General features: G+C 42.8%; 1 protein-coding gene across 2 annotated transcripts in view; it reads right to left on the bottom strand.

Moving 5' to 3' along the window:
* Positions 1-88: 88 nt before the first annotated feature.
* lrpprc (leucine-rich pentatricopeptide repeat containing) overlaps positions 89-22,759 on the bottom strand; it is a 62,991-nt gene continuing 40,320 nt past the window's right edge. For both annotated transcript variants that reach the window (XM_085799593.1, XM_085799594.1), the window contains exons 26-38: positions 22,657-22,725; positions 22,433-22,523; positions 21,744-21,886; positions 19,171-19,312; positions 18,234-18,360; positions 14,322-14,410; positions 14,028-14,232; positions 10,842-10,969; positions 10,577-10,692; positions 5,634-5,708; positions 4,843-4,927; positions 3,380-3,522; positions 89-397 (exon numbers count right to left, since the gene is read on the bottom strand). In XM_085799593.1, coding sequence (XP_085655719.1) covers positions 323-397; positions 3,380-3,522; positions 4,843-4,927; positions 5,634-5,708; positions 10,577-10,692; positions 10,842-10,969; positions 14,028-14,232; positions 14,322-14,410; positions 18,234-18,360; positions 19,171-19,312; positions 21,744-21,886; positions 22,433-22,523; positions 22,657-22,725 — 1,488 coding nt within the window. In that variant the 3' untranslated portion in view covers positions 89-322. The remainder of the gene's footprint in view (positions 398-3,379; positions 3,523-4,842; positions 4,928-5,633; positions 5,709-10,576; positions 10,693-10,841; positions 10,970-14,027; positions 14,233-14,321; positions 14,411-18,233; positions 18,361-19,170; positions 19,313-21,743; positions 21,887-22,432; positions 22,524-22,656; positions 22,726-22,759) is intronic.

Genomic DNA, 22,759 nt, shown 5'->3' with positions numbered 1-22,759 from the left:
GTACAGTAATCAACCAAATTCCTCATTAGTGATAGAAGTTAGACGTGTGTTTTACCTGTTTTGCAGGAAAAGTGAAGCACATGCAGACTCTGGATTCCTAACTTTCTTTATTAGCATAAATACTTCTGTACATTCTCAACATTTTCATCGTCAACATTATCAATTTCACAGCGAACAGTCAATCCAACACTGAACCGTTACAACACATATAAGTCAAAATTTCAGCTCAAACAACTTAATATAAAAAAAAAAAGAATAGAGACATGAGAAGAAAACAGTGGGATTTGGATGGAGGCAAGAGGAGACGAGGGTGAATCTTTTTTTATTCCTCCGCTGTCGTCTGGGCTTTGCCAAATTTCATCTCTTTCAGCTTGTCGGCGTAAAACTTGAAGGACTCCTGGAAAGAGAAACAAAGAGAAACGGCTTGGCATCAAACACGTTCCAAACAAACGGCGCAGGCGCTCACCTGCCTCACACCTGCCTCTATCTCGCCTCTTTCCAAAAGTAAGCAGCGGCGGAGCCCTCCTGGGTTCTGTCTAAATAGTCTCCACTCGCCAACCAGGTTGTCTCGTTTCATCTTTAAATCCCCATTAATACACAAATAAGGGATTTGTAGCACACTCCCTGAACACACACTTTTCGCTCTCCGCCTCTGTTCCCGGCTAATTAATCAGTGTTTTGATCCAGACAAAGTGTTGTGGTGGGTGTTTTTCTTGGGGAGGGGGGTTGTTTGCTTATTAATGTAGTAATTAATGCTGATAAATAACTATGGAGGGAGAGAGACGGAGAGGCTTTGGGACACCTTTAAAGAGTACGTTCAGCCGAATTACAAAAATATTTTCTCTCTAAATTTTGAAATATCCGTCTAAGATTTCAGCTTTCACCATCAAAGTGTTTAAAGCAATGCAAAAAATGACATTTATAAAATTCAGCAGCATTTTTTTCTTATTGGAAACAGTGCCCCAATTATTTCACATATCTCACCAAGAACACAGGAACGACTTCTTCCTAAAGAAATAGTCCTTGTACATACAGTTTCCAATGTGTTTACGGGCAATTATTGGGGAAAAATTTTGTACTTTTCTGTTTTCTTTGTTGACGTTTTTCACTTTAATTTAGGAAATTCTCTTAACTCCTGCACATACTTGTTGTACAGTAAACTGCCAGAGTCCCATGATCATGAGATGTGAAAATGAGTATAATTAGGCCCCTAAACGTCAATATAAAGCCAGATATTCTGTTCAATTTATGGATGAAGTGCTCAGTGAATGATAAAATAATGATGGTTTGATAGAAAGCTAAAAGAAAAAAAGAAAAAACAGGTTTAAAGTTGACTTTTAAATTTCATGGATTAAAACTGGGAGGTGATAAATGAAGGAATATCCAACATTAAGCTGCATGTGATGTTGACAGTGAAAAACAGCAGCAGTCCCCTCGCTTTCATTGAAAGTCAGACTGAACCATTATACACTTTATGTCAAAACGTGCTTTTCCTGCAGTGATGAAAGGTAAACTATCTATACATGACTTGTCTAAACATTTGTACGTCTGAATCAAAGCCGAAAGGTTTACTGTAAACACACGTCCTCTGTGTAGACGGAGCTGCTGCGTCTCTACCTGAGATGTGTTTGTGGAAACTTCTGAAAACCGGGGGCTATTCACCTTTCCCTCTCCTTGCGACTCGACTACTTATAAAAACGCAGCAATCACTTAACTATCCTGACACTCGGTGAATAATGCAGCAGCTTCTCTGCCTTCATCCTCCTTTCTCCTTCTATCTTTGCACTGCAGGTGAGTGATGGGAAGGTAAGAGGGGCTCCGGTCTACACCTGCCTCCAGGGGACAGCACATCAAAGTGCTGGGGCTGAGAGGGCTCTGCGTGTACGTGTGTGTGTGTGTGTGCGTGCGTGCGTGTGTGTGTAGCAGTGAGTCGGTTTATATGAGTGTGTGAGTCCTCCAAAAATAGGGCTACATCAACTTACAAAATGTGCAATGTGCTGAAATGCTCAAAAACACTTGGAGCCAGAAAAAGAGAGCGGCTATTGCAGTGACACCATCTCGCTTACACAATATATGTACTCTGTGACCGTGGGGCACAACTTCCCGCGCGCACACACACACACACACACTAAAGTAGCACACACAGGAGGCGAGCTGCAGGCCTGTGTGTAGACTGAACTGCTCTGAGCGGGCAGACTGCTCCTTCACATTACTATAGCACACACACACACCACAGCACACACACAATGGCACGCATTAGGACACCGGCCGGACAAGTGTCAGCAACGGTTAAGGAGTTGTGTGGCCTCTCTGTGTGTGTGTGTGTTTGTAAACAGACCAGGTCATAATCTGATGTTCACATCTGTGTGGTTGCATCAGCATGGATAGGTGTGTGTGATGATGATAGGTCACTGTGTTACAAAATCGTTTCAATACACGCTTTAGTTTAACATTGTTTAGTTATTCAGGCGTCTTTCCTTAGTGTAATATTTTTTATTTTTATATATGTAATGCATTTAGGAAACTGGGACTTTTTGATTTTCCTGGTCCTTCACTGACCAGAGAAATGATCTGTAGATTCATCAATAAACCATGTGACATGTGAGTTCAGTATTTATGCACTTTAAACGCCTCCATGAGTTCAAAAGCATGGTGTTTGTATTAATAAAACTGTTCCCTTGGCCTTTACCCGCTGTGTGCTCATGCTTTTCCATCAGCAGCTCTCAGATCACACAGGAACACAGGAGAACGACTTCTTCCTAAAGAAATAGTCCTTGTACATACAGTTCCCAATGTGTTTATGGGCAATTATTGGGGACAGATTTTGTACTTTTCTGGTTTCTTTGTTGGACTTTTTCACTTTAATTTAGGAAATTCTCTAACTCATGCACATACTTGTACAATAAACTGCCATGTGACATGTGAGTTCAGTATTTATGCACTTTAAACGCCTCTGTGAGTTCAAAAGCACAGTGTTTGTTTTAATAAAACTGTTCCCTTGGCCTTAACCCGCCGTGGGCTCATGCTTTTCCATCAGCAGCTCTCAGATCAGCTTTCACAGTTACACTCATCCAAGTTGCTCAACACAATCTGCTTCCTCACACTTCAAGTTATTGCTTCAGGGCACATCAGAAGTTGTTGTTGAGTGACGACTGAGCTGAGAGTTTTCTGATGCTCTTTTATGTCTGGAGGAGTCTCACTGACACCAACACAGTCACTGTTTGCTTATGCAACTTTAAAAAAGAGGACAATTACTTACTGTAACTGACCACATTGGGGAATCGTGTGGGTTGAATATGTAACATTTCCCAAAAATAACACATTCAGATATGTTTGAGTGGGTTGTGTGTGTGTTAGTGTGTGAGAGAGAGAGACTCACAGGAGGCTCAGTGAAGGGCGCCGTCTCTCCGGCGTCGCGGTACATCTTGGCCAGCCGCTTGAGTGACAGCTCATCTACGGCCGTCCCCTCCTTCTGCATCTGCTCGTACAGAGCCTTGGCTGATGCTAAGTCCTTATCCATCGCTGCCAGATGAGAAGAGCGGAGAGAGGAGGAGTCAGGAAAAGAAGACAAAAACTCAACCTTTCACATTGATATTTCAATGTAGATTGAGATGAAATGAAAGAAGGATATAACAACATTTAGAGGTGGCATCATGTTATTTTACAATTTGGTCTGTCATCAGTTCATTCATTCAAAACCTGATGAGTTCATGCTTTTCCTGGGATAATGCAACACTTCTAAATTGCTGCTTTTGTGCGTTTATACAAGACGCAGAGAAAAGGTTGTGTAAGAAAAATGTGTGACTACTTTGTTTTCCTTCAGTAATGAGGGGAGAGGGGGGAATAACATTCAAACTTTGGCCTTTTACTTGGAAAATAACTATTGAATTGCACTTTTAAACATAATGTACTTTGCAAGAAACACCTCATATAAAGACAACACACCCCAGCTGTAAAAACGATCTTTCATCCACACTTAAAAATCAGATCATTACATGTTATTATCTCCCTCTTCAGGTATCTGACATGAGAACTGAAATTATGTTATATTGGTGTCAGAGTAATCATCTATAAACCTCAAACAGAATGAATGAGCGTGGTTGTGTGTGTATCAAAGAGAAACTCAGGTCACATCTGAGAGAAAAAAAAAGAAAAAGAAAAAGAGGAAAAGTGCATGTTAAAGAGAAAAGAGAGGAAAAAAAACCCTGAAAGAGGAAACACAGGCCGAGAACAGAGGCAGAGCAGAGCGTCGCTAATTGTGTCCTCGACGGCCGCCCCGACCGACCAGCAAGCTAATGCTAATTAAATAGTCATGTCTGCTCATCTCTGGTGTGACAAGGTAGGAAAGAGGGGAGACGGGAGGGTGAGGAGGTGAAGAGGAGGAGGAGGGGGGGAGTGTGCATGGTGAGGAGAGGGTGTAGGTGAAAGCAAGAAGGAGGAGGACACGAAAAAAAAAAAAGGTGGAAGGAGAGGGCAAGAAGTGATGGAGCGGAGACAGAGAGAGAGGAGAAAAAAAAAGATGTGAGGAGACAAAAAGAAGCACTGAGTGGTGGACCGTGTTACGATTAGCACGCTAGGCTAGCCAGGACAGCTAACTCATTAGAGGACATGTGTTCTTCTAACCCCTGAACGTCTGCCCTCACACACACACATGCAAACACACACACACTCCATGACCCGATGCATTGTTAATGTGTGTGCTAATGTTGACTTAGCCACAGGCCAGCGAGTCGCCGCCCGGGTGCAATGGTAGCTGCTGCTGCACAGGATCCAACCAGGCATTGTGTAACTCTGTGTGTGTGTGTGTGTGTGTGTGTGTGTGTGTGTGTGTGTGTGTCTTACCGTGACATTTCATCAGGTACGTGCACAACACCTCCTTCTCCACGAAGTCTGGGATCAGGCTGAGCAGGGCCTTGATCTTGCCCACCTGGACACACAAACAGTCATTTACATACAAGACAAGAGTAATATCTGTGTGTTTGTGTGTGTGATTTTGTTACATTTTAAACATGCAGATAATTAAAAACACACCATAAGTTCAAAGTTTTGTTGCCATGTACAGTACTGATGCTAAATCAATCAATCAAATTTTATTTATATACTGTAGCACCTTTCAAAGCAAATAAATGCCATTCAAAGTGCTTTACATTTTTAATTGAAAAGGTTTATATATAAGAAGTGAAACAACGAGAATGACGTGGAGACTAATGCACGAAGATTAAAAACAACAATAAAATATAGCAATAGTAAAAGATAAAAAAACACAATAAAATATGATAAAATATAAAAAACAATAGAAATTTCATAAAATAGAATAAGATGCAATGGGGTTTTACAGTCAGACTGAAAATTTAAACAAGTTTTTGCTTTAAAATCTCCATTTATATCCCAGATTTCACTTGTTTGCTTTACTCATAAATCATAGAATTTAAAATATATACGGTATATATACAGTATAAAGTAAATCTACAGTTTGTATCTACAGGTTTTGTTTTTGTGGGTTTGACCATACTGTCCATCATCCATTTGGACAATGAAAACAAATCGTCAACATTTATTAAATTTCGGTCCCTGCAACGTTAATATTACAGGTAACAATCATGGAAACATTAGATAAAGAGAAGAAACTTTACCTGTCCTGGACTCTGAGCTTTTCGTGTCATGTAGGACATCAGCACATCCTTCTGTTCAGCCACGGCGTTACAGCGCTACGGCAAAACAAAAGGGACAAAAGAAACATATGAGTGATAACATGAGGGGAGGTGGAGGTGGTGGCAGCGTATTATATTTTCCTTCTTTTATTTTTTTTTCAAGAGGACTCTCCATCCTGATCCTGTGCTCTTCACACACACGTCCACGAACACACCTTCAACACACCCACACATTCATATAATCACCTGCACACCTACACTCAGGTTAACTGTTAATTATGGATTTAATAACAACTCGTTTCTGTGTGAATTTAAATGAAGAGTGGTCAGAGAGCATAATTATCACCACTTACAGTAGTCACTCCGAGGGCCACATATACAGCAGTTCTCAATGGAAACATAAGAGCAGCGGCCGAAGACCAAGTTTGGACAACTGTGACGTGTGCAAAGCTTTAAGATTTTAATCTTGACCAATAGCAGGTTTTAAAAGAAGAGCTCAAATATAAAAACACACATTTTCTCATGAGAACACGAATGGGACATTTTATATTAACGCGCCACTTTTGCGTACTTAACTTAACGTAACTTAAATGAACCTCTGCGACTCACTGACGGACATAACTATCATTTTCATCATTAATTATTGTAGCAAAGTCAAACTCAAGTGACGAAGAAAACCTGGATCTGGATCTGAAAACTGCAAATATGTCACATTTCTGCTTGAAAAATGACCGAAACACTAATTTTCAGATTCATTGTTTTGTAAATGTCAACTCATCAGTTACTGCTGTTATATATCTGTGATAATATCGACCGGTATATCACCATGAGCGCACACACACAAGGTGATGTGGAAGCAGAGGTGCAGAATAATCCTTCTGGATTCATTCCTGGCAGCTGTGAACTGTCATGGCTCCTTTTTTTGGGGGGGGGGGGGAGAAATTACAACAAAGTCTGACTCTCTCTGTATTGGCAGTAACGCTCACGATTAAAAAAAAAAAAGTTTTCAAATGTGACACAGATCCAGAAAAACATGTAGATCATGTAGAACAATCGACAGACTGCTGCTGCTGCTGCAGAGCGTTTAACCTGTGCATGACGGCTCATCGAGAAAACATGCAAGAATTCATACAATACACAGTGTGTTAATAGTGTATGTGTGTAAGAGATCCATTAACGTTGCTGTGCTTCGAGTGTGTGTGTGTGAGTGTGTGTGTGTGTGTGTGTGTGTGTGTGTGTGTGTGTGTGTGTGTGTGTGTGTGTGTGTGTGTGTGTGTGTTCTCCTCCTGTTCTCCTGACTGAGCAGCAATGAGGTCCGATTACTAGCCAGTCGTAAACTAACGTGTTTCACTCCTTCTCCGCCTCGTACAGAATTAAAAGCGAGTGGCCTGTGAGGCTTTTAACACACACACACACACAGTCTCTCACTCTCACACACAGCAAGCTGCCTGCTTTCGGAGTCACCGAGCGGCAGAATGGCTTAAGCACAATCAGGCAATTAGACCGACACTATGCCACTTCACTCAACTTTGCTCTGTGCTCTCATTCATTCACTTTCTCCTCTCCTCTCCTCTCTTCTCTTCTTCTCCCTCACTACACCGACTCGCTCCCAGAGGGTGATGCTGCTGCAGCCGCCCGGGCCTACAGTACTACTGTCTTCGCTGCTCCTCCTCACACACACGCTGCCCTAAAAGCTCTGGACACCCTGGGAGTGCTTCCTCTTCTTCCTCAACGACCCCCCTCCACTCACACAAGCAGCCGCGGACGAGTGTTTCCTCCTCGTTTCACTTCTTAATGACTAACTTCCCCGCCGACCTCACCTCCTCCTCTCCTGATAGCCTTGTCACCATTATTGTTACTGCTCGCCTACTTAAAAGCTTTTCAGAGTTTTTTGGTGCTGCTTCACTTAGTTAGGATGGGATGGGATGGAGCAGTTGGGCTACAACCCTCCAGTGACTCTGGAAGAGCAACTTTGAAGGGGAGTCGGAGGGAGGCCACGAGGGGAACGACCCAGTGAAACCTGGGTCGAAACTCACAGAGTGGAGACGCTGACAAAGACTAATAGGAGAACAAGCTTTAGTGTAGTCTCATGTGAGATGGGACTTTCTAATACCATCTACATTTGTCCTTTGATTTACTGATCTACCAGCTGTTTTTATTTTTATTTTAAAACATTTACACTCAAAGCATCTTCCAGATTCACTGATAAGACTCCTCGTTATTTCTGATTCTTCAGTTCAAACATCAACTCATCAGCTTTTTTGAGCAGATTCACGTCCCTTTCTGATGCTGAATTCACAATGTTCCTTGTAGACCTTTTTGTAAACAGCTGTTAATGCCAATGTTGGCGAAGAAGCAACAGCAAAACCCACGCATTGCTTCTATAAAACAATGAGAAATCATCACCGCTGTTAGCAAGAGTTCAAAATGATTGAGTTTTCAGGGGGTTCATGAGTGGATAGAGTACATCACATGTGGGCATACTGAGCTATAAGCTGCTGATTCGACTCCCGAACAGAGTGAACATTTGCTGCTTGTCAATATTTCTACTGTGACTGTCCAATAAAGATGTAAAATGGCCAAAAAATACAAAGAAAAAAGAATAAGAAAAAAACAGTTCATTGCAAGTTGCAACTTCATAAAAATGAACCCATGAAATGTTTTGCATTTGTGCACAAAAATTAACTTGAGCAATTAATCCATTATCAAAACAGTCATCAATTATTTCAATGTTCACTGACTGATGCTAATCTTCTAAGCTCAAATTTTAGATCTTTATTATTATTATTATTATTATTATTAGGAAGCTTGATTTATTACAATGATGATTATATTTCTTGTTCTGAGTGAGTTTTGAGGGGAAGTTTTGGGAAAAATTAATGTAGAAATGTAAAACAAATTAGTGTCTTGTAGGAGTGTTGTGCTTCTATGCTGCGCACATTAATTTAAAAAAGTACATAGGGGACATCCCACTTCACAGTCTTCCTCCCTCTAAAACTAAACCTGCCTGATACATTTAAAACTGATCTTCTATTTATTTAAAGAAGGAGAGAAACTGAGCCAGGACCTACAGTACAGTATATCAAAGCATGGAGCATACAGTATTATAGTTGTACAAATGATATGATCCATACTTAGTGTTTAAATAGTGATGAAGATGGGAGTAAAGTAAGTAATGTATCTGTTCATTAACATGCACACACTCGTCAGACATCCCTGTTTAAAGATTGAGAGGATAATCACTCAGGATGTCAAGGAGAGATGAGGAGCAGACGGATGTCGTCGTCTCTCTGTCTGAGTGGATCTGCTGTGGGTCGGGTTTCTCTCTGAGGCCTCTGTGTTGGTCCGGTTCAGAGGAGACCACAACGTTATCATGAGAAAGAACTGAAATGTCTGATAAAGTTATGATTAAAATGACAAAGACGGCTCATTTTAGCTTGGTTTGTCTCCACCTTCCATCTCCAACTGGTTTCAGAAATGATAAATACCTACAGTAGAAACACATTTGTTGTTTCACTAAGGAAACCTTTGTATGCTTGTGTAAAAGTTTCCTAATTGGCGACTATTTCGTGGCCAAGTCGTGATTAATTAAGCTTTTAATGACAAACTAATGAAATGTGAGCAGCTGAGATTGTGTGACAGGGACATAATATGATTTTCTGTAGCTCATGTTTAAATAGTGATGAGGTGTAGGAAGTGAAGGTTGTAAGTAATGTATCTGTGTTCATTAGTGCACCCTCCGTTCACACATGCAACTGAATGAATGAGCGAGATAATCACTCAGCAAGTGAGAGAGAAATAACCACCAACAAAGAGGAGTCGGGAGGGGACAGGTTGTGTCTTTCTTTCTCTCTCTACCTCGTCCGTCCTCCCACCTGTCTCCCACCCATCCTGCCTCTACATATTCATGTCCCCAGGCTCAATGCAAAGTCATTGAGCTGTAATGTATGACCTCTGCTAAATAAGTGAAGTGGCAGGAGGCCAATCTCAGACCTCCAAACTCAGAGCTGTTTATGTGGCGCCGGATAAATAAGTCAGCGACTGTGGTGGGGAAAAAGAAAAAAAAAAAAACGTCTCCCGTCCGCCATCACCAGGTTTCTGACAACTGGACCAATGCACCGGGGAGCTGTGATGGACTAAATACATCACCGGCTCCCTTGTTGATTGTTTTTAATGCAGATTTGAATTACTTTTGATAGAATAATTTAAAACGTAGCCGAGTGCAAGACACTCAAATGGAGACAAAAATGCTCCGGATGATTTAAAATTTATTTAAAGTGGTTGCAAAAAAAAAAAAAAGTTTTTATGAAAGACGCAGTCACGCAGCGGAGCTTTGCTTACGGTGTGTGCAGACCCACGAAGCAGCAGTGCATGAGTAACACCTGAAACTGAGGATTACATTCAACTACATATTTGGCTACAGATGATGGATGTGTTTTTAGCTTTTCGGTGCTAAAAAATCAAGATCAGTTTCAGGTATCCTGTGTTTTTTTTCTTCTTAGATATTCAATTTGTTTGGCAGCAGCCTCCTCATCTGCTCTTCTCTTCACACAAAGAGCAGATGGAGAGTAATCACTGCATGTGTGATGAGAAAATCATTTCATAGAAGAGAGTAAGTGCAGCAGGTAATGTGTCTTCTATCATCCGTTTGTATAAATCTTTCAGTCGATTTCTTTTCAGTATTAATAAACTGAATCTCATCTCAGCCTCTGTGGACCACAAACACACACAAACACACACACACACGCACACACACACACACACATCCCAAACCATATGGACAGGAAAAAGACAGAAAAAGTAATAAAATAAGATACAAAATATGAATCTCCGACCATAAAAACACATCTGTGCAATATGTCAGACTTGGCTCTCACACTCTCCCTCCCTCTCTCATCCTTATACATCCACAGTCTCATACTCACAGCCAGCATGAACTTGGCGTCCTCAACTTTGTCCATATCCAGCAGCTGGATGAAGAGGTCTGAAGCTGGTCTGTAGCAGGCAAAGTGGTTGGCCAGTCGCTCTGCCATAGCACTCACTGCAACACAGTGTGCACATCTGGTCAGTGTTTCACATCAGGCTCACGCTCAAGTGTTGGAAATCAGCACTTTGGCTCGTTCTCTCATATTTTGGATTTGTTGATATATACATGCATTCATTTATTGTGTGTGTGTCTGTGTGTCTTACACTTGTCTAAGGCTTTGTCGTTGTCTTCTTCCAAGACTTTCCTGAAGACGAAGGACATACTGGGGTTGGTGCTGTCTGGACTGGTGTAGAGCGACTCCAGCAGCTCCACTGCCGACTCCAAGTCACCGCTGAAGAAGGTGGTGGTGAGAATTGATGAGAGAGAGAGGGAGAGAAACAGAGGATTACTTCATAGTCCTGACAAAACTACCGCTAAAAGCCTGTAACACGTGCATTGGGCAATATACGGCTTTTTATATCCGGCCTGTCAAATATTGGTACAAAATTGTACAAATTATAGCAAAGACCACAAACTTTGATGCACTGCTCCCACTGAAACTGAATGTAATTTGAATGCAAGTTTTCTTTTACAATTTATTTTCAAGGTAATGGCTTTTATGTGTAATCTACACTGCCCATCCAAAAAAAAGTCACACATTCTTAAAGGGATAGTTCACCCTAGAATGATATTTCGCACATTATTTACTCACCCTCATGTTGACTAAGGGCTGGAAGAATTTTCAGAGTCCACCGTCCCTTCTCTGAGTTACAGGGGGTCTCGGCGTAGCAGTGCATTTCAATGCAATGGTTGCAAAGGGACATCAGAGCTCTTCGTAAAAAAACACACACAAAAAAACATCCAAATACCTCCATGATGCTCGTATGTAATGTCCGTCTTGTGCTGAAGCCCCAAATTGCGTAATTGTCCCGAAAAAAATTAAATAAGTCTATATTTTAAGCTTGTTTGTAGCGGAAGCTTCTCGAAGCTCCTCTTCCTGGTCCGTCCAAATCTCGCGTGATTCGCAGTAACCGCACTGACGCCGGCGCAAATCACGCGAGATTTGGACGGACCAGGAAGAGGAGCTTCGAGAAGCTTCCGCTACAAACAAGCTTAAAATATAGACTTATTTAATTTTTTTCGGGACAATTACGCAATTTGGGGCTTCAGCACAAGACGGACATTACATACGAGCATCATGGAGGTATTTGGATGTTTTTTTGTGTGTGTTTTTTTACGAAGAGCTCTGGTGTCCCTTTGCAACCGTTATATGGACATGCACTGCTATGCCGAGACCCCCTGTAACTCAGAGAAGGGACGGAGGACTCTGAAAATTCTTCCAGCCCTTAGTCAACATGAGGGTGAGTAGATAATGAGCGAAATATCATTCTAGGGTGAACTATCCCTTTAATATTTTGTTGGACTGCCTGTAGCTTTGTTTACGGCGCGCATTTGCTGTGTCATCGTTTCAATAAGCTTCTGCAATGTCACAACATTTATTTCTGTCCAGAGTTGTATACATTTTTCAAAGATTCTCAATGGGGTGAAGGTCTGGACTCTGTGGTCACATTGGACCACATTTCTTCCTTGAAGATGCGTTGGACAGTTCTTAACCCAATTTTAGTCTCAGCAATCTCCTTTGATGTTTTATTTGTTTGATGCAGTAATGCCAACAATTTGACCCTTCTGAAACAGATTCACATCTTTCACACGACCACAGGATGTGTCTTCTGACATGGTTGTTTGAGAAATGAGACTGACTGGGTTAGATAAGTTGTTGCTTTCTGAAACATAATCATCCATGCAGTAATTATCCATTGGGAGGTTCTAACCTATTAGCTTCGTTAAATCCAAGTGGTGCCTTTTTTTTTGGGGACCAGCAGTGTATATAAGTTCACACAAACACTCTTCATCCATCTGATACTGGCCCGGCTGTCAAATTTTAAAACTCATTGTAGACCTGAGCCAAAAAGTTTGCCGGTAACCAGCCGAACTGCTTCAACTTTTTGTGATGTGACCACCAGGATCATAAACATAAGATATAAAACACAGGTCAGATAAAGCAACAATAGAAACTGCTGTTTCTTTCTGTGATTTAATATTAAAATGACATTAGTTTAACTTCTGTCCCACTGAGCACGGACACACTTATTATTCCACTGATGCTCACTCACTCACTCACTCACACACACACACACACACACTCGTCTCGTACTGTGAAATCTTTTTCTGCTGAGGTTGCCACAAGCAAACAAAGCACTACAAATCTACAACAACTCATTCTGGCAACCCGACCTCGCTGCTAACACTTAGCGCTGCCCGCTCCCTCCCCGCCGTCACCAGCTCTAATGAATATTTAACACACAGGGTGCGTGCGCGTCTCTGTGTGTGTATATGTGTGAGCGTCCAGAGGTGGTGGTGGTGGTGGTGGTGGCGGCGGTGGGGGGGGGAAACGTATCTACGCTGATTGTTGCGACTGGGACCGTCTGAATAATTCAGCGGGGGGCCCCTCTAAATGTGGCGCTGCGCTTTCCGGAGCCCGCCTGCCTGTTCCGCCCCGGCTCTTAACCAGTCAGCTTGACTCAGATACAGCCACACAGGACGCACGTGTCAGAGCGGCTCAGAGCGCGGCTCCCGCAGGTCAGGGTTCAAGCTGACAGGCCCGCGCCGCGATGGCCAATCGGGCGTGAGGCCGTCCTGCTATTCTTCACTTCCTGCTGTCCGTCCGAGTTGGCGGTGGGGGACAGCGCTAATGCGGCGAGTGGCGCAATGATGAAAGTTTGATGCACAATGTGTTTTAGGTTTTGTTCTCTGTTGTTTCAGAGGCGATGGAGGCGCGGCGGAAGGAGATGAGCGACTTGGTGACATTAAAAGGAGTCCATGAATAATCCTATTACGCCCGTGGTTCCCATTTGTACTTGACGCCGCAGTCGCTCTATAAATTTTTACTCTGAGAGTGTGACAACCTGCGTCTTGTCACACTCTGCTGCTGCTGCTGCTGCTGGTAACACATTAAGCTGTTTATCTCCGTGTGCTGAACATGAATACCAACAGAGTTCACAAAAGGGAACAAAAGACTCATCACTGGGCTGTGAATTGTGTCAGAAAGTGAAATTACAATGCTCCGCTCACGCAACGTGTCGGCTGGCTCTGTGTGTGTGTGTGTGTGTGTGTGTGTGACTGTACGTGGTGGGTGGGATTAGAGATGCCAGAGATATGATGACAACCTTCTCAAAATCATGCGTGACCGAAAAATCCAGAGTTACTGTAAAGCCTTTTGTGGAGGTGATTATAGGATTTCACAAATTACTCTATTGACGTTTTATGTTTTTGTTTGTCAAACAATGAGGCCGCCGTCGCCACACGCAGGAAAAAATAAAACCCACACACACAACGCTGAGCAGTGTTACCTCTTGATGTGTCCCATGGCCGTGTTGTTAACAAACAACATGGTGGACAGGTTCATGTTGGTGCCGAGGCCTTTGATCAGAGTCTCCACCTCCTGGATGCCCGCCAGGTCGCCGTGGCTACCCAGGGCCTGGACCAGCCGGGTGATGGCGAGCTGAGAGGGAACATGGTCGTCCTGCAGCATCGACTTCAGCTTCTCAAGAGCGTCTGTGGAGGAGAACAGGAAGTGAGTTTGATCGCACAACATGGACACGTGTGTGTGTGTGTGTGTGTGTGTGTGTGTGTCCGTCTCTCACCTTTGGTCTCTCCTCTCTTGCTGTAAGTGATGATGAGCAAACTGCTTGCGAGGTTACTCAGCTGGAAGCTCGGCACGCGAGACACAGCGCTGAGGGAGACGGAGACAAAACATTTAGTCATTAAATGTAATTTTCTTTTCAGTTTTTTTGTGAACTTTGTTTGTTAACTCTCAGATGCTGCCTGCTACCTGCACCCCGGACCAGGAGGGAGGAGGCTGCAGTGAACTTGATAAAAGACACATGCACAGAATCCAGCATCCTCTGCACCAGCAACACGAGGCAGCTGCAGCTTCAGGACACTCAGAAATCAGCACAAGCTGAATGAACCCAAGGCCAAAACAAACAGGCTGAGAAGGTCGACTCTCCAGTGAGGCTCTACGATGAGACTTTTAAAACGTAACCTGTCCTTTCACCTGCTTTTAAACTTCTGCTGTCATGAAATCTTAAACTTGAGATGCTTTTTAAAGGGACAACGAGGAGTTTTGGAAAGCAAAGTGTTTTCACACTACATTTCCCACGAGCCTCCACGTGCACAGTGAAATTCTTGGACCGGCGCAAGACGGACGAAAGCGAAAAGAGGTTCGAAGACGATCAGATATCGTCGTAGTTCTGACCATAAATGGCGAGTCGGTGGCGTTAATTCACATGACCCGCCGGGCAGCGTCCGGGAAACCGAAACTAGGAAATGCTGGGCGAGTTGACCACTTAATAATAATATCAAAATAACGATAAAAACAAAACAATATATTTATCGAAAATGGACCCATTAACAAGTGGGTAATGTGGATTCATCCAGATTAATATGAGACTCTTTTATACCCAAAAGCAAACTCCTCGGAGTCTCTTTAAATGTAAAATTCTGCAGTTTTTCAGAGGGTCCTTCTGGTATCACTGCTAGGAAGAATTAGATAAATCAAATCAAATCAGATCAAAAGTTTTTAAATTTGTAATTTTTTCAGTCTAAGTTTGTACGACAGAGAAACTACAAAATAATGCATCATGGGTATAAAGTGGCCAATAAGTTTATGTTCACCATGAGAAGAGAGACATGTGACAGCGATTATGTCTCTGGTTGTTATCCATTAAATATTTCCGGCTGTATTTGACCACTTTTTATTTTATTGTATCTTAGATAACACGGTGAACTGCCAGCAACTCTTTATGTATGCGGGTTATTATTGTGCATAGTGTAATCTCTTATCTAAATCCCACAGCCATTTCTATGAAAATAGAAAAATGTATTTATCTTGCTATAAGATGACACACTCATGATAAAAGCTGGACCTTCTTAGCAGCGTGTGAATCATTTCTGCTTTTAAATCTGATACTCAAACATTAAAGAGCGAATCTTTATAATCTGTGTCGACTGAGTTCATGTCTCCGTGTCATCTCGGTCTTACTGACTCTGTGCTCGTCCATTTAAAAAAAAAAAAAACGGCACCACGTTCGGAGAAGAACTCCACGGAGACGGAGCTGAGGGACGGGAAGACGGACAAGACAATGAGAACAAATGTGAGTGACAGCGAGTCTGAGCCTCTTGTAAAGCGCCTGCTGTGACCCTGAAAATAATACAGACATCATAGAGTTGATTGATGCCGTCGTATATGATGATGTGCCTCCCTGCTGTGTGTGTGTAACTGTGTGTGTGTGTGTGTGTGTGTGGTATTATGTGGGAGGGGTGAGGCCTCTGGGAGCTGCCCCTGCTCCTCGCCACTTCTTCCTCCTCCCTCCCTCGCTCCGTCTGTTCGTCTATTTGCTGTCCCTTTCAGTCCTCCTCCTTTTCATTTCCTTGCCACTAAAACCTCAATCAAGCCTGCCTCCCGTCTTTTTCTTTTTTTCTCCCCCTCTCTCCCTCTCTTTATTTATTATTATAGCCCTGCAACCAGATTAATCCGTCCGCTCAATTGAGCATCAGGGCCGGCAATCCTTATCGCCGCAGCGACACCAGGCCAAGCGGCATTCGGCAGCCGCTGCGACAGGGTCACGGCGGAGATTGGAGTGGTAACAAGGTCGCCGACGGATTGCCGCGGAGACCGAGTGGCGATGGCGGCGGCGGCGGCGGTGGAGGCTGTGGGGTCAGAATTATTCTTATCGGGTGGGAGAAAATCTCTCAAGGCCTTTTCTCCCTCACCTTTTCCACGCACACACACACACGCGCTCAATGCCGCTCTGTTGCCTTCTCCTTCTGGGGGTATTGTGTTTCAGCCAAGGAATCCATCACCCATCATCCACCTCTTCCTCTTCCTCTCTCTCTTTCTCATCATCATCATCACTCTCTCTCAATCCCTTAATCTCACCATAAGCACCCCGCTGCTCAATTCTGCACAGATTACCCAAAAAACAAACGCCGCACACCCACACGCGTTGAGAATTAATGCCTATAGCGTCTTCATTAACCTCATACGTGATTAAATCTAGCCCTCCTCCCCCCTCCAATCACTCCTCTTTTCCTGTTTAGCTCTTTTTATCTCCTCTCTCTCCTCCCCATTTCCATCTTTTCCCCGACTTTCCTCTCAGCTCATTTCACTTCTCATTTAGAGTGCAGATAAACTAGGCTTTTATCCAGGCAGGGATGCCATAAACCAATTCAAACAGAGACTGGAGATGGGTTATCACTTGTATTGCCTCGCGCTTGTTGAAACATGGGTCTAAAATTGATATGATTATTCCTCATCATAACATAAGACAGCGTAGCGTGTCGAGAGACGCCAAAGCAGGGACAAGGCTGATAGTGTAATAGATGTTTTCACATGTTTTTCTTTCTCTGCAAATTAACAGCATCTCTTCTTTGAATTATGTCCCTTTTATTTATTTTTTTACTGTGTTTTCACTCTGCCCAGAGAAAAGTGATATAAAGAGGGAAACAAAAGCAGATAAAGAAAAGGGAAAAGGAGGAGATTATCTAAAACTGACAAGAGCAAGAGAGAGCAGAAAAGATCAGTGCTTCGGCTAAAGCCAGATCTCTAATACGTCTGTCTGTCCGTCCATTTGTCTCCAGGCTCGAGCCCTGATACGGCCCCCGCCGCAACACAACAACACATGATACATTACTAATTGGAAGAAGATTGACGATTTTGCGCAAAGTCACCCGCTTCCCAGAAATCCAAAATTAATCTGTACATCTGAGCATGTGTATGTATGTGTGTGTGTGTGTGTGTGTGTGTGTGTGTGTGTGTCCTGGGGCTTAGTAAGAACCACTGTTCATATCCAGCAGGGCTGAGTGTGTTAGCACACAATCAGTTTATAATCCTCATGTCTAGTGAGGAGACGTAGCTTTAGCCTGAGGTGACCCGCTGCCTCAGACTGAGGAGACGGGGAAAGTAGCAGAGCATTAACAGGACTACATGTTGAATTTGTCTTTCAGTGCCAAGATACAGTTCTGTGCCGTCTGTCTGCCCTACGGGTGAATATTTTACACTTCGCTTGTACATTAACAATCTGATTCATGATGAGCTGACCACTACAGAGACACGGCACCTTGGTGTTCGGCTGCTGCTGTTAATCATTTGTAAGGAAGAACTAATAAAAACAGATGGTCATTACAGATTAAGACACCAGAATACAAAAGGATTAAGTCCAGATAAAATCTGATAAAAATGACACCATGTCAGAAATCAAAGGAAACAGATGAGGGGGAAATTACCCATGTTACCCAATACACCATTTATGCACGTGACAACAACTCCCTGCTTCTCCAGTTTGCATGTCAGAGCGTCCTTGGGTCGGATACTAACCCACCAGTGTAACGCAGGTGTGTGAGCGCGGTAACAAAGCTGTCTTTATAAAGAAGACACTGTATTAATGCTTGTGTGTGAATGTGGCTTGGTGTGTAGAGGTCTCTGAGTGGTGGATAAGACTCAACAGTGTTTATTTACCTTTATGTGGAGGCACTAATGTGTTAACGGCACTTACATGTCCTTGACTGCCATGGCGTCTTCGATGGCTCCCTCAGCCAGCAGCGCACGGATCAGTTGGTCGTAAGGGGCCGGGGTTAAAGTCACCCCGTTCTTATCGGCCTTCTTAAGCATCGCACAGGCTTCTGCAGAGAGAGAGAGAGAGAGAGCGGTAGAATGAGAGGGAACGGAAAAAATGAGTTTGAGGTTGGACACGACGAAGAAAAGCAGAATCTAAGATTATCTTTATATTATGGGATTAATATGGTAATCTGCCCCCATAAAAGACAACTACACTGGTGAAAACAGCGTTTATATTTCATTTCAATAAAACTGGTGCTACCTGCAGCAGGTGACTCCAAACACTCTTTTAAAGCTATCACACAATATTCTTCACATTCACCACGCTATGAGATAATAACAGAACGTTACGAGACAGAGTTGTTTTCGAGGTAAATGCAGAGACTGCTTGCCGAAAACTACACCCGACGGGAACGCGCATCAGCGGTTTTGCATGAATTTACCTCGAAATCAACTCTGTCTGGTAACGTTCTGTTATTATCTCATAGCGTGGTGAATGTGCAGGTCACAACTTGTCCATGAGAGCATTTTGGAGTTGTTGGATTGTGTATTTGATGAGTTTGATGAGGGAAACCAAGAAATCCCATGAGCCGCTGTAGCGTAGCTCTGAGCAGCTCGTGGCTCTGCTCCGCCGTTCTAAAAACAGCTTGCACCGAGAATTAAAGGTAACGAACCTACTTCTAAGACTATAGGGATTATGGCAATGGGCCAATTTGCCAAAATGTTGAACTATCCCTTTAAGTGCATGAGGGCTTTCTATCTCCTAATGGTCAAATATTTCCTTATGTAGTTTCAAACTGAATCTCATTTCAAAAAAGGCTCTTCTGTCTTTAACTCAGCTTGACGTCAGGTGGGACAACAACGCCGCCTCTTACCTTTGGCTTTGCCCTTCTTGCAGAGGGCCGACAGTCGGACCTGGAACTCGGTCATATTTTCGGCGGCGGTGGGGGTGGTCGGCGGCGGCGGCGCCTTCACCTGCTGCTGCTGCTGCGCGGTGGCAGCTTCTTCATACCAGGTCTGAGAAACGACACACAAACACACACACACAGAAAATAAGTGATAAAACTCAGACTGATGTTTCCTTCATAACACGGCTACATGTGTGTGCTGGCGATGAGCTGGTGTGTGTGTGTGTGTGTATGCGTGTGTGTGTGTGTGTGTGTGTGTGTGTGTATGCGTGTGTGTGTGTGTGTGTGTGTGTGTGTGTGTATGTATGACAGTGCAATAATGCTGGGCAGGCATGGCAGGGTCTCCTAATGCTCGGTCACCCGTGTAGCGGCGAGGGGAGGGGGTTAAGCTGTATTGGCTGGGGGCAAATTAGGTCTGGCACCCCAGGGGCAAAAGGAAAAGTGTATGTGTGTTTGAGGGTATGTGTGTCGGAGCAAGGGGTGTCAACTCAAGAGCCCCTGGGGTCACTAAGTTCATCGCTCCAGGCAACAGCAATCACTTCCTGTCTCATCATGCTCGGGGCCATCGGAGCACACTCACATGTGCAGAGGCGAAGCAGCCAGGAGGAATAGAGCAACAGAGCACAAAGAAAACTGATTATTATAGCATCCGCTCCGTCTTTATTAGATTCAATATCTTAAAAATAAATATATATACTTATATATATATATATATATACACACTGTATATATACATATAGCTCTGGAAAAAATAAAGAGACCACTCCAAAATGTTCTTATCAGCTTCTCTACATGTATGGCAGCCATCGATTCCAGTGTCTATTGAACTCCAACACAAGCACACCTCACTCTACTTAGCTGATCACCTGAACCAAATCATATTTAATGAGGAAGAAAGATTATAAATAAATAAAAAAAAACACTGCTGCGATTAGAAATTGGGATTATTCCACCAATTTTGATTTCTAAACTCTTCCTAAGTTTAAAAAGTAGTGTTGTGTTGATTTAAAATGAATATGAACTTGTTTTCTTTGCATTATAAAAGGTCTAAAAACACCAGAATTTATTGTTATTTTGACCTGTTGCCATTTTCTGCAAATAAATGCTCTAAATGACAATATTTTTATTTCCAATTTGGGAGAAATTTTGTCAGTAGGTTATAGAATGAAACAAAAGTGTTCATTTTACTCAAACACATACCTATGAATAGTAAAACCAGAGGAACCGATCATTTTGAAGTGGTCTCGTAATTTTTTTCCCAGAGCTGTACATGTTCTGATTCTCCTCACTTGATTTTTTTTTATCTTTTGGTTCAACACACATGTGCATATGTAACTTATTAAGCGTCCATCCAGCGGCAGCCATATGGTGGCATTTAGCTGCTGGCTAAATTAGTCTGGCATTACAGATTTACAGACAGATCAAGCTGTAATTCCTTTCACCAGCCAGCCGGTCTGATTGACCACACTTCAGATCAGAGCTTCAATCCTGTTTCCTCTGTATGTAATGAAGAGAGAGAGGCTTAAAGTGGAGCAGGGTGGGGTGGAGCAGGGTGGGCTGCATGGAGAGCAGCAGCTGATAAGAGTTTTTTTTTTTTCCAGAGGGTTTTTTGGGGTCAGTTCCTGTGATCAGAGGTTGGGATCAACTTGCTCTTCGCTTAATCTATTCAGTAAGCAATGGTTTTTATTCAGAGAAAAAAAAAATCAACTTGTGGTGTCAATATGAAAATAACTGTGAATGAGACCACTGTATTTTAAATGATGGTTTGCAGCTTCAGATTATTGTATTTGTCAAATAAAGAACTTTACTATTTATACAGGACAGTATAGATTTTCAATGTGCATGTACAGAATATTAACATGCACCATCACTGTATATTTAGACTTGGATGGACCTAGTTTTTTATTTTTATATCAGTTTGTGGTTATTTGTGTATTTATTAATTATATGATGTCTGATCTACAACTCTTCTATATATACTCTTTGTTTTATGTCTATGTGCAACTTTGCTGCTGTAAAACTGCGACTTCCCTGTGGTATTTAAATTATTATTATGTATTTGACTTGAATAATATTAATGTTTATTTATCAAACACAGCTCTTATTTCAAGGTTGAGCGTTCCCAGTGCACAAGGTGAGATCTACAAATTGCTTTTTTTGTCTGCTGAAAGGGCCAAAACAAAAACAGATATTCAATTTACATTGATACAAATGCAAATTAAAAACTGAAGATCCTCAAATTAAAAGAGAATATTTGCCAGCACTCAAAGCGGGGGATAGTTATCTGTCCATCAACTCATTATTTTCTAATTCAAGACATAAGGACAGAAACGTATGCCCCAATCATCATCAGTGCTTCATGGTTGTGTGTTATCTTTGACCTCAGGCTTTTTTTTTTAAGTCCTTGAAACTCCTGGGAGAGTCATGGCCTTTGCTTTCAGGTTCATCACCTCCAGGGAGCCTCCTGGCAATTATTCTTCTGACTAAAGCATCTGTCTAATGAGCAGTATGGGGGATGTACAGTACAGTTTTTTTTTTACCTCAGGCACCTCGAAGGGAACCTCCTGGCCGTTTGACTTCAGGATGTCTGCCAGCAAACGCAGCGTCCTCTCCCTGGGAATGACGTTCTCCTCCTGCATTTTTGTCCACAGCGCCTCCGCCTTCTCCCAGCTGTTTGTCTCCTCTGAAAAACACACAATTACAAAGAGAAACGGTGTCATAGTACGTCATTTATTCCTATTTACTCTGTTAACACTAACGGTTGTATGGTCAGGACATTTTTGGTTGTAGCTCCACACACACAAACACAAACACAAACACTAACAGCACCAGAGAGTAATTTCTGATAAAGCCCTCCATGCTGCGAGAGGTCAATCAAAGTACTAATCTGATCAACTGACTGACCCTCAACTATGCTGTAATTTAGGAAACACACTAACTAGTGGTGTGTGTGTGTGCGTGCGAGCAGAGGGAAGTGGGGGTAATGGGTTGACAATCAGCTTCAACACTCCAATCACAACTGTGATCTGCTCCGTGCTCCTCTGCAGCAATCACACCATGTCTTCTGCTAACATCTACCTGATCCCACCCTCCACATACACCCAGAGTCACGACAGCACGAGGAGACTGCAGGTATATACTGTAGGAGGTCAAACACATCCACACACACACTGACCAAAGTTAAATAAAAGAACAAACAAACAGAGGAAAGAAAAGGGAAGAGACATACTGCACAGACGGAGGATGTAACTGTACATCTCATCTCTGTCGCACTCAAACAGCTTGGCTGTCATGTCCACCATCTGCTCCAAGGTCTCCATCTATACACACAAACACAACAATATACGATTAAAGTTGGAATTTTTGTATTTTTCAATTTTCTTTTTTCGCTTTCTTCTCCGCGGCCTTGATTATTTTCAGGCTGTTATTATGTTTGTCTGCGTGTTGTGTTACCTGGTTGCCAGAAACGCATTTCTCTGCATACCACTGCAGGCGTCCAGGCCTTGCCCTCAGCCCGGGGGTCTGCAAACATTAAAACAGATGAGAATTTCTATAG

This window comes from Trachurus japonicus, chromosome 15 (assembly GCF_045865225.1).
Source record: "Trachurus japonicus isolate A0001 chromosome 15, Traja_1.0".
Lineage (NCBI taxonomy): Eukaryota > Metazoa > Chordata > Actinopteri > Carangiformes > Carangidae > Trachurus > Trachurus japonicus.
This window is presented reverse-complemented; position numbering and strand designations above follow the sequence as displayed.